General features: G+C 52.3%; 1 protein-coding gene across 2 annotated transcripts in view; it reads left to right on the top strand.

The window, feature by feature from the left end:
• LOC147118361 (Y+L amino acid transporter 2-like) overlaps window positions 1–12,803 on the top strand; it is a 179,348-nt gene that overhangs the window by 62,747 nt on the left and 103,798 nt on the right. The window contains exon 2 of one of the 2 annotated variants that reach the window (XM_085984413.1): window positions 3,914–4,506. In XM_085984413.1, coding sequence (XP_085840539.1) covers window positions 3,954–4,506 — 553 coding nt within the window. In that variant the 5' untranslated portion in view covers window positions 3,914–3,953. Of the gene's footprint in view, window positions 1–3,873; window positions 4,507–12,803 lie in introns of both variants that reach the window. The other variant, XM_085984412.1, reaches the window with a different exon arrangement.

Genomic DNA, 12,803 nt, shown 5'->3' with positions numbered 1-12,803 from the left:
TCACCCCTCAGCCTTCTCTTTTCAAGACAGAAGAACCCCAGCCTGTTCAATCCTTCCCGATAGTTTTACCTTCTCCGTACTGGTATCATCCTTGTAAATCCTTTTTTGTTGCACCTCCTCCAGTGCCTCTATCCCCTTTTAAATATTGACACCACTGTTTCAGCCAATGTGTTGGAGAAACATAGAAACAAAGAAGATAGGAGCCATTCGGCCCCTCGAGCCTGCTCCGCCATTCAATGCGATCATGGCTGATCATCCAAATTCAGTACCCTGTCCCTGCCTTCTCCACATATCCCTTGATCCCTTTAGCCTTAAGAAATATATCTAACTCCTTCTTGAATATATTTAATGAATTGGCCTCAACTGCCTTCTGTGGTAGAGAATTCCACAGGTTCACCACTCTCTGGGTGAAGAAATTCCTCCTCATCTCTGTCCTAAATGACTTACCCCTTATCCTTAGACTGTGTCCCCTGGTTCTGGACTCCCCCGCCATTGGGAACATCCTTTCTGCATCTAGTCTGTCCAGTCCTGTTAGAATTTTATAAGTTTCAATGAGATCCCCTCTCACTCTTCTAAACTCCAGCGAGTATAAGCCCAATCGACCCAATCTCTCCTCATACGTCATTCCTGCCATCCCAGGTATCAGCCTGGTGAATCTTCGCTGAACTCCTTCCATGGCAAGAACATCCTTCCTCAGATAAGGCGACCAAAACTGCACACAATACTCAAGGTGTGGTCTCACCAAGGCCCTGTACAGCTGCAGCAAGACATCCTTGTTCCTGTACTCAAACCCTCTCACTACGAAGGCCAACATACCATTTGCCTTCTTAACCACCTGCTGCACCTGCATGCTTACCTTCAGCGACTGGTGCACAAGGACACCCAGGTCTCTTTGCACTTCCCCTTCTCCCAATCTATTGCCGTTCAGATAATAATCTGCCTTCCTGTTTTTGGGGCGGGACTTGTGGTTTTCATTTCCTCACAGCAAACTACAGAAATTCATCTCCGCCAGGGGCGCAGAGCGGGCTGTATCGGATCGGCCACCCGCTATACGCAGCGGCTGATATTCAGTTCCACCGCAATTGCGCCACCTTCCGAGATGCATTTCTAGGCCAGAGTCTATTTACTAGCGCAAACAGCGAGTGTCAGCTGTGGCTCAGTGGGCAGCACTCTCGCCTCTGGGTGAGAAGGTTTGTGGGTTCATAGACCCACTCCAGAGACTCGAGCACAAAAAAAAGATCCAGGCTGACACTCCCGGGCAGTGCTGAGGGAGTGCTGCACTGTCAGAGGTGCCGTCGTTCAGATGAGACGTTAAACCGAGGCTCTGTCTTCCCTCTCAGGTGGATGTAAAAGATCCCATGGCACGATTTCGAAGAGCAGGGGAGTTCTCCCCAGTGTCCTGGTCAATATTTATCCCTCAATCAACAGAACAAAACAGATCATTATCACATTGTTGTTTATGGAAGCTTGTTGTGTGCAAATTGGCTGCCGCATTTCCTGCATTATAGCAGTGACTACACTCCAAAAGTATTCATTGGCTGTAAAGCGCTTTGAGACGTCCGGTGGTCGTGAAAGGCGCTATAGAAATGCAAGGCTTTCTTTCTTTTATTTTATTTACCAACAGCAAACAGAGTCTATTTAACAAAACAGAGCCTATTTACTACAGCAAACAGAGTCTATTTACAACAGCAAACAGAGCCTATTTACTACAGCAAACAGAGTCTGTTTACAACAGCAGAGCCTATTTAACAAAACAGTGTCTATTTACCACAGCAAACGGTGTCTATTTACCACAGCAAACGGTGTCTATTTACAACAGCAGAGTCTATTTACAACAGCAAACAGAGTCTATTTACAACAGCAAACAGAGTCTATTTACAACAGCAAACAGAGTCTATTTACAACAGCAAACAGTCTATTTACAACAGCAAATGGTGTCTATTTACAACAGCAAACAGAGTCTATTTACAACAGCAAACAGAGTCTATTTACAACAGCAAACAGAGTCTATTTACAACAGCAAACAGAGTCTATTTACAACAGCAAACGGTGTCTATTTACAACAGCAAACAGAGTCTATTTACAACAGCAAACAGAGTATATTTACCACAGCAAACAGTCTATTTACAACAGCAAACAGAGTCTATTTACAACAGCAAACAGAGTATATTTACCACAGCAAACAGAGTCTATTTACAACAGCAAACAGAGTCTATTTACAACAGCAAACAGAGTCTATTTACAACAGCAAACGGTGTCTATTTACAACAGCAAACAGAGTCTATTTACCACAGCAAACAGAGTCTATTTACAACAGCAAACAGAGTCTATTTACAACAGCAAACGGTGTCTATTTACAACAGCAAACAGAGTCTATTTACCACAGCAAACAGAGTCTATTTACAACAGCAAACAGAGTCTATTTACAACAGCAAACGGTGTCTATTTACAACAGCAAACAGAGTCTATTTACCACAGCAAACAGAGTCTATTTACAACAGCAAACAGAGTCTATTTACAACAGCAAACGGTGTCTATTTACAACAGCAAACAGAGTCTATTTACAACAGCAAACGGTGTCTATTTACAACAGCAAACAGAGTCTATTTACTACAGCAGAGTATTCACAACAGCAATCAGAGTATTCACAACAGCAAACAGAGTCTATTTACAACAGCAAACAGAGCCTATTTACAACAGCAAACAGAGCCTATTTACAACAGCAAACAGAGTCTATTTACAACAGCAAACAGAGTATATTTACAACAGCAAACGGTGTCTATTTACCACAGCAAACAGAGTCTATTTACAACAGCAAACAGAGTATATTTACAACAGCAAACGGTGTCTATTTACAACAGCAAACAGAGTCTATTTACTACAGCAGCGTATTCACAAGAGCAATCAGAGTATTCACAAGAGCAATCAGAGTATTCACAAGAGCAATCAGAGTATTCACAAGAGCAAACAGAGTATTCACAAGAGCAATCACAGTATTCACAAGAGCAATCAGAGTATTCACAAGAGCAATCAGAGTATTCACAAGAGCAAACAGAGTATTCACAACAGCAAACAGAGTCTGTTTGCTACAGCAGAGTATTCACAAGAGCAATCAGAGTATTCACAAGAGCAATCAGAGTATTCACAAGAGCAATCTGAGTATTCACAAGAGCAAACAGTCTATTTACAACAGCAAACAGAATCTATTTACAACAGCAAACAGTGTCTATTTACCAAAGCAAACAGAGTCTATTTACCACAGCAAACAGAGTCTACTTACCACAGCAAACAATGTCTATTTACAACAGCAAACAGAGTCTATTTACAACAGCAAACAGAGTATATTTACAACAGCAAACAGAGTCTATTTACAACAGCAAAAAGAATCTATTTACAACAGCAAACAATGTCTATTTACAACAGCACCAGAGTCTATTTACAACAGCAAATAGAGTCTATTTACAACGGCAAACAGTGTCTATTTACAACAGCAAACAGTCTACAACAGCAGAGTCTATTTAACAAAACAGTGTCTATTTACCACAGCAAACATAGTCTATTTACCACAGCAAACAGAGTCTATATACAACAGCAAACAGAGTCTATTTACAACAGCAAACAGAGTCTGTTTACAACAGCAAACAGAGTCTGTTTACAACAGCAAACAGAATCTATTTACAACAGCAAACAGTGTCTATTTACCAAAGCAAACAGAGTCTATTTACCACAGCAAACAGAGTCTATTTACCACAGCAAACAGAGTCTATTTACAACAGCAAACAGAGTCTATTTATAACAGCAAACCATCTTAATTCTGGTATTATCCTACTGATGACGTTAAGCTAACTGTTCTCCAACCTCTATTCCATTTAGACATTCGACTGACCTCAAAACGCCCCTTCTGTCATTCCAGCTGGCTATGAGAGCGCACGTGTGAGAGGGGAACAGCCGCAATGTCTGATGGCGCCAGATACGCCGCTGTGCCCAAGCAGAAGCCAACCGCGACCCTGCCAGACTCCGAACTCCGAGCCCCGACACCGGCGGACTCCGACCCCCGGCCCCCGACGGACTCCGACCCCCGGCCCCCGGCGGAGACGATGCAGCTGAAGAAGGAGATCACGCTGGTCAACGGGGTCTGCTTGATCGTGGGCAACATGATCGGCTCCGGCATCTTCGTCTCGCCCAAGGGGGTGCTGATGTACAGCGCCTCCTACGGCCTCTCGCTGGTGGTGTGGGCCTTGGGCGGCCTCTTCTCCATCTTCGGGGCCCTGTGCTATGCCGAGCTGGGCACCACCATCACCAAGTCGGGGGCCAGCTACGCCTACATCCTGGAGGCCTTCGGGGGCTTCGTGGCCTTCGTACGCCTCTGGACCTCGCTGCTGATCATCGAGCCCACCAGCCAGGCCGTCATCGCAATCACCTTCGCCAACTACATGGTGCAGCCCATCTTCCCCACCTGCGAGCAGCCCTATCTGGCTGCCCGACTCCTGGCTGCCGCCTGCATCTGTGAGTACCCGGGGATCGGGAGCCAATCCTGGTTCCAGGAGGGAGGCGGGTCCAATATCGGGAGCCAATCCTTGTCCGGGAGGGAGGCGGGTCAATATCGGGAGCCTATCATTGTTCAGGAGGGAGGGGTGTCCAATATCAGGAGCCAATCGTTGTTCGGGAGGGAGGGGGTCCAATATCGGGAGCCAATCTTTGTTCCAGGAGGGAGGGGGTCCAATATCAGGAGCCAATCCTTGTTCGGGAAGGAGGGGGTCCAATATCAGGAGCCAATCCTTGTTCAGGGGGGAGGTGGTCCAATATCAGGAGCCAATCCTTGTTCAGGGGGGAGGTGGTCCAATATCAGGAGCCAATCCTTGTTCAGGAGGGAGGTGGTCCAATATCAGGAGCCAATCCCTGTTCGGGAGGGGGGTCCAATATCAGGAGCCCATCCTTGTTTGGGAGGGAGGGGGGGTCCAATATCAGGAGCCAATCCTTGTCTGGGAGGGAGGCGGGTCCAATATCAGGAGCCAATCCTTGTTCGGGAGGGAGGGAGGTCCAATATCAGGAGCCAATCCTTGTTTGGGAGGGAGGGGGGTCCAATATCAGGAGCCAATCCTTGTTTGGGAGGGAGGGGGTCCAATATCGGGAGCCAATCGTTGTTTGGGAGGGAGGGGGTCCAATATCAGGAGCCAATCCTTGTTCGGGAGGGAGGGGGTCCAATATCAGGAGCCAATCCTTGTTCGGGAGGGAGGGGGTCCAATATCGGGAGCCAATCCTTGTTCGGGAGGGAGGGGGTCCAATATCAGGAGCCAATCCTTGTTCGGGACGGAGGGGGTCCAATATCGGGAGCCAATCCTTGTTCAGGAGGGAGGGGACAACTCCCGACGTTACGCTTAGCTCCCCAGCAAGCAGGGCCATAAAGACCCCAAGCCTAGCTTCTTGCATTCCGCACTCCACTCCTCCCCTGCCACCTCTTAACCCACTCTTGAAGGTGGGCGACGGCTTCCACGAGCTCCTTCCCGCTAACTCACCTGATCGCCCAATTGGTTCACACAGGTCTTTGTCGGCAGGATATTCGACCGCAGCGTGCATCACGATCGAGCCCGATCCTGCACTCCTCGAAACCGTGTGTTTTCCGGCCGGTGTTGCTCGCTGGAGAGAGGATGGTGGGGGGGGAGCTCTGGTCGATTTTATTTCTTTTCCCTGAACGCAGGGTTACTGAGGCCAATTGAAACGTCGCTATTAACCCTCCCGCTTCCGGGATCAGCTAACACAGCACAGACTGGGATTGGGACCTGGGATCTTCCTGGCCTGTGTGGCTCAGTCCCACTCTGGGCAATCTACTGCTGGTCCCTCTATATTACAGTTCCCACTCTGAGGGCCGTGAACTCCTGGTCTCTCTATATTACAGTCCCCACTCTGAGGGCCGTGTACCCCTGGTCTCTCTATATTACAGTCCCCACTCTGAGGGCCGTGAACTCCTGGTCTCTCTATATTACAGTCCCCACTCTGAGGGCCGTGAACTCCTGGTCTCTCTATATTACAGTCCCCACTCTGAGGGCCGTGTACTGCTGGTCTCTCTATATTACAGTCCCCACTCTGAGGGCCGTGTACTCCTGGTCTCTCTATATTACAGTCCCCACTCTGAGGGCCAGGTACTCCTGGTCTCTCTATATTACAGTCCCCACTCTGAGGGCCGTGTACTCCTGGTCTCTCTATATTACAGTCCCCACTCTGAGGACCAGGTACTCCTGGTCTCTCTATATTACAGTCCCCACTCTGAGGGCCAGGTACTCCTGGTCTCTCTATATTACAGTCCCCACTCTGAGGGCCGTGTACTCCTGGTCTCTCTATATTACAGTCCCCACTCTGAGGGCCGTGTACTCCTGGTCTCTCTATATTACAGTCCCCACTCTGAGGGCCGTGTACTCCTGGTCTCTCTATATTACAGTCCCCACTCTGAGGGCCATGTACTCCTGGTCTCTCTATATTACAGCCCCCACTCCTGGGCCGTGTACTCCTGGTCTCTCTATATTACAGTCCCCACTCTGAGGGCCGTGTACTGCTGGTCTCTCTATATTACAGCCCCCACTCTGAGGGCTGTGTACTCCTGGTCTCTCTATATTACAGTCCCCATTCTGAGGGCCGTGTACTCCTGGTCTCTCTATATTACAGTCCCCACTCTGAGGGCCGTGTACTCCTGGTCTCTCTATATTACAGTCCCCACTCTGAGGGCCGTGTACTCCTGGGCCTAGAAATTCAGTTGGGCGTGCCAGCCGTTAGCGCCTTAGGAGGAGTAGATCTCGAGCGCTCGGCGCTTAGCGCCCGGGTGCAGCGTGATCTGCGCCTCGCCCCAACTTCAGTACACATTTAGCTCCGGCGCAAAGTCTTAGCGCGCGCCCTGCTGCGCACGCAGATCATGACGTCATTTACTAGTGCAACGCCCTTTGTGCGCCCCGAACCGGAACTTCACTCGCGCCGGGCCATTGTGCGCCGGGCGGCCCTAACGACTGTGAAGTGGAACGGTACACAGCCGAGGCGGGCCGCGGGGAGCACTAATTAAAGGGCACTTACCCTGCACTATAAAGGCCAGCCATTTTGCAGCATTCACTCTTGTGCAACGGTTTTTTGGAAAGAGACCAAGGAGGAGAGCTTACTGGTTTGGACCAACACTAGGACAGGTATTTTTGGCTCAGGCCAGAGCTTAGCAATTATCTTTGCCTTCATTGGGAGCTCATTGTTTGCCAGCATATAATGGGGGCTGCATTGGGTGCCAACGCTGACTTTCAGCCTTATGCCCGAAGGGCTTACAGACGCCGTGAGAGAGTGGCAGCCCTGGCTAGACGCAGAGGGGGCAACAGGCGTCGCCAACTGAGGCCTTACCCACCCAGGGTATACCACCAGCAGTCCTCCTATCTGACCATGTCTGCCGCGATGTGTGTTAGGAGGCTGCGATTCAGAAGGGAGGTGGTTGCAGACATCTGCCAGCTGCTTCAGAGAGATCTGCAGCCACAGCTGATGCGCAGGACGTCTCTGTCGGTGGCAGTGAAGGTGACGGTGGCTCTCAACTTCTATGCCACCGGCTCCTTCCAATCCGCTGCTGGGGACATCGCTAACATCTCCCAGTTCGCCGTGCATTGCTGCATCCGTCAGGTGACCGAAGCCCTTTTCAGAAGGAGACATCAATTCATCTCCTTCCCCATGACCCTGGACAAGCAGCAGCAGCGTGCAGTGGGATTTGCAAGAATAGCGGGCTTCCCCATGGTGCAGGGCGCCATTGACTGCGCGCATGTGGCTTTGTGGGCACCTCTGGAGCATGCCGAGGATTACCGCAACCGGAAGGGCTACCATTCCCTTAACGTACAGCTGGTGTGTGACCACAGGCAGCGCATCCTAGCTGTCAATGCCCGCTTTCCAGGCAGCAGCCACGATGCCTTTATCCTGCGACAGACAACTGTGGCTGACATGTTCCAGGCACAGCCTCCCCCAAGAGGATGGCTTATCGGGGACAAAGGCTATCCTTTGTGTACCTGGCTCATGACCCCGCTCCGCACGCCCACGACCCCTGCTGAAGAGGCATACAACGAGAGCCATCAAGCGACTAGGAACATCATAGAACAAACAATCAGCGTCCTCAAGCAACGGTTCCGCTGTCTCGATCGCTCCGGGGGAGCCCTCCAGTATTCGCAGGAGCGAGTCTCCCAATTCGTCGTCGTTTGCTGCATGCTGCACAACCTGGCTATCCGCAGGACTCAGGCACTGCCACCTCACGTTGGACCCCCACCTCAGGAGGAGGAGCAGGAGGAGCATGAGGAGGAGGAGGACGAGGAGTACCAGCCCAGGAGGGAGGCACAAGGTCCAAGGGCCGCCCATCGGCGGCTTATTGAACGTCACTTCTAGGCCCCCTGTCAGGGAATGGCTTGTGCCAATGATAGAACATGATTGCAGCCGCTCCGCAAGCCCTCAGCCGGTTAAGGCAACAAACACTTCAAAGATCAAACATGGACAATGTTAATAAATAAAATGCTTTATTGTACAAACTCAGGGCCCTTCCCACATGAAAACCAAAAACAGACGAAACCCCCAAAAAACACTCAAACACATTACTCGCTCCCACAACCTGGAGAGGATTAACAAAACAGTGCAACTCAAATGGCCGTCATCCTCGGACTTCGTAAAATACAAACATCACATCCTCGGCCTTCAAAAAACAAACATCACATCCTCGACCTTCAAAAAACAAACATCCAATTCTCGGCCTCAAAAAACAAACATCCAATTCTCGGCCTCAAAAAACAAACATCCAATTCTGGGCCTCAAAAAACAAACATCCAATTCTCGGCCTCAAAAAACAAACACAAATGGCCACACATTCGACTATTTGGCCCGCTAGGGCGATGCCTTGGCCATCTTTGGGTGGCCCCTGCCCGCCCTGCTGCTCCGCCTCAAAGTAAGGCCATTGGCTGCTGCAAGGCTGGGGGCAGGCTCCTGAGGGGCACATGTCGTGACGGCAGATGCCCTTGGGGGTCGGCCTAGTCGAGGTCTGGCCGTCGAGCGGGCGGCTGTTGAATGCTGCAGCTGTGGCTGGCCAGCATCAGTCGCTGCAGCAGCTCCTGGCAGCTCCACTGGGGGAGTGGCAGTGGCGGCTGGAGGAATGGGGGCAAGCTGGCGGATGGCAGGTGCTCGCTGGTCACCTGAGACACTGGCACTCGCCCGGGCCAGCACTGCAGCATGCGCGCCAATCTGCCGAGGGACAGACCGCTGTGCTGCTGCAGCGCGCCGAGTGCCCTGGCGATGCCTGGCTGACACAGCGAGTGTGGCAGCAGTGAGTGCCCGTGTTGACCTGTTCAGTGACCTCATCAGAGCACCCAGTGACTGCACGGCACCACTGATCAGCTGCCCACTCGCTGCCTGATCTGCCCCGAATGCTGCCCGACTCGCTGCCTGCTCTGCCCCGAATTCCGCCAAACTGATGGCCTGTGAGGCCCCGACGTCGGTGACACTCCAACAGAGGGACTCGATGGCCTCAGGCAACCGTGCCACTACCCCCATGAGCTCCGTGTGCCGGCGCTCTGAGTCTGCGGACAAGTCCTCGAGGCGTTCCATCTCCTCGGCGAAGACCATCTCCGGACTGGAGGCCGGACTCTCCCTCTGGGGAGAAGGCCGCCGAGCTGGCCGACCCTTCCTGCGTTGCTGGACGCCGCTGGGCCCAGCAATTGGACTCCCCTCCGACCCTTCCCCCCTCTGGGGAGAAGGCCGCCGAGCTGGCACCCCCCTCCCGCGTTTCTGCAGGCCGCAGGTCCCATGAGCTCCCCTCCCCTCCGACACTTCCGCGACACTCCCCTCCAGGGAAGACGTGTCCCCTACATTGGCATGGGTTGCCACGGCTGAGGGTTCCCCTGATGGGCCGCCTTCCTCTTGCTCCTCCTCCTCCTCCTCCTCTGAGGGGCTGTCACTGGCAAGTTCAGGGACCTCCTCCTCACCATCTGAAAGCAGGAAGGCACAAGAGTAGCTTTAGAGTGAGGAGAGGGCGTCAGCGAGGGATGCATGAGTGGTGGCATTCAGCGCATTGGTCGGACAGTGGCAAAGGATGTAGATCTGATGCGCAAGTGGGACGAGAGAGGTCCAAACGTTGATGTCCTTACCATTGCTGCCCAGAACAGGGTCGGCATCTCCACATGCAACGGGGCCAATCACCCGGCCACCAATGATGCGCTCCACGCGATGTTGCAGCTCGGTGAGCGGCTGGATCTGGGGTCGGCCTCCCCCGGTCGCAGTCCGGCTCTTCTTGTTATTGGCCAGCTTGGCCTGCAAGAGAAAGGACGGCCTCTAAGTACAGTGTGTAGCCCTGATCTTGTGTGCACTGCCCCCCATGGTGGAATAGCCTGGCCAGTGTGTCGCCCTGATCTTGTGTGCACTGCCTCCCATGGTGGAATAGCCTGGCCAGTGTGTCGCCCTGATCTTGTGTGCACTGCCTCCCATGGTGGAATAGCTTGGCCAGTGTGTTAAGTGCAGAATGTGCAATTGATGTTCATGCCTGTCCCATAGCTGCTGGATGAGGGCTGGCCATTAGGGCTTTCAGGTCCCTTTGCCCATAATGCGAGGTGCACATGCAAGGATGAGGAGGTCACTGGAAAGGGTACTCACCCTGACAATCCGCGTGAGGTCATTAAACTTTTTGCGGCATTGGACACCGGTCCTGGGGACCTCGCTGTTGGCTGACACCTTGCTGGCGACATGCCTCCAGGCTCTCCGGTAGGTGCGGACCGGCGTCTTCCTGCCATTGTCCAGGTACAAAATATGGCGCCTCTTCTCCACACCACCAACCAGCACACTCAGATCACGCTCTGAGAAGCGCTGCGCTCGTTCACGGGCCCTCTGCATGGCTTCAGGCGCTATTTGGGTCCAGCAGCAGTGTTCAGGCCTAGCTGGAGGGCTCCACTATCCAGGGCGTGGCAGCAGACAAAGTCGACCCTTCCCCCTTAAGAGCTGGCCGGCGCCAGGGTGTCTACTGTCAATCACGAGATGGCCGCACCTGCGCTGCGCCCGGCCTTGGCGCTCTCGCTCAGCACCTCCGGCTTAGCGCCTAAAGAGAGGCGTCCAGCGCCAGTTTTAGCGCTCGAGCAAACTCTTAGGGCGAAGCTAATGAATATCGGAGAAGTGGCCTCGATTTGGCGGCGGGCGCAAACTTTAGCGGCCGCCCGACTTTAATGCCCCAAAAGTGGCTACAATGAATTTCTAGGCCCTGGTCTCTCTATATTACAGTCCCCACTCTGAGGGCCGTGTACTGCTGGTCTCTCTATATTACAGTCCCCACTCTGAGGGCTGTGTACTCCTGGTCTCTCTATATTACAGTCCCCACTCTGAGGGCTGTGTACTCCTGGTCTCTCTATATTACAGTCCCCACTCTGAGGGCTGTGTACTCCTGGACTCTCTATATTACAGTCCCCATTCTGAGGGCCGTGAACTCCTGGTCTCTCTATATTACAGTCCCCACTCTGAGGGCCGTGAACTCCTGGTCTCTCTATATTACAGTCCCCACTCTGAGGGCTGTGTACTCCTGGTCTCTCTATATTCCAGTCCCCACTCTGAGGGCTGTGTACTCCTGGTCTCTCTATATTACAGTCCCCACTCTGAGGGCCGTGTACTCCTGGTCTCTCTATATTACATTCCCCACTCTGAGGGCCGTGTACTCCTGGTCTCTCTATATTACAGTCCCCACTCTGAGGGCCGTGTACTCCTGGTCTCTCTATTTTCCAGTCCCCACTCTGAGGGCTGTGTACTCCTGGTCTCTCTATATTACAGTCCCCACTCTGAGGGCTGTGTACTGCTGGTCTCTCTATATTACAGTCCCCACTCTGAGGGCCGTGTACTCCTGGTCTCTCTATATTACAGTCCCCACTCTGAGGGCCAGGTACTCCTAGTCTCTCTATATTACATTTCCCACTCTGTGGGCCGTGAACTCCTGGTCTCTCTATATTACAGTCCCCACTCTGAGGGCCAGGTACTCCTGGTCTCTCTATATTACAGTCCCCACTCTGAGGGCTGTGTACCCCTGGTCTCTCTATATTACAGTCCCCACTCTGAGGGCCGTGTACTCCTGGCCTCTCTATATTACAGTCCCCACTCTGAGGGCCGTGTACTCCTGGTCTCTCTATATTACAGTCCCCACTCTGAGGGCCGTGTACTCCTGGTCTCTCTATATTACAGTCCCCACTCTGAGGGCCGTGTACTCCTGGTCTCTCTATATTACAGTCCCCACTCTGAGGGCCGTGTACTCCTGGTCTCTCTATATTACAGTCCCCACTCTGAGGGCGAGGTACTCCCGGTCTCTCTATATTACAGTCCCCACTCTGAGGGCTGTGTACTCCTGGTCTCTCTATATTACAGTCCCCACTCTGAGGGCCGTGTACTCCTGGTCTCTCTATATTACATTCCCCACTCTGAGGGCTGTGTACTCCTGGTCTCTCTATATTACAGTCCCCACTCTGAGGGCCGTGTACTCCTGGTCTCTCTATATTACAGTCCCCACTCTGAGGGCCGTGAACTCCTGGTCCCTCTATATTACAGTCACCACTCTGAGGGCCATGTACTCCTGGTCTCTCTATATTACAGTCCCCACTTTGAGGGCCGTGTACTCCTGGTCTCTCTATATTACATTCCCCACTCTGAGGGCCGTGTACTCCTGGTCTCTCTATATTACAGTCCCCACTCTGAGGGCCGTGTACTCCTGGTCTCTCTATATTACAGTCCCCACTCTGAGGGCCGTGTACTCCTGGTCTCTCTATATTACAGTCCCCACTCTGAGGGCCGTGAAC

This window comes from Somniosus microcephalus, chromosome 4, assembly GCF_052327205.1.
Source record: "Somniosus microcephalus isolate GS21.2 chromosome 4, FLI_Smic_1.0, whole genome shotgun sequence".
NCBI classification, from domain to species: Eukaryota; Metazoa; Chordata; class Chondrichthyes; order Squaliformes; family Somniosidae; genus Somniosus; species Somniosus microcephalus.
This window is presented reverse-complemented; position numbering and strand designations above follow the sequence as displayed.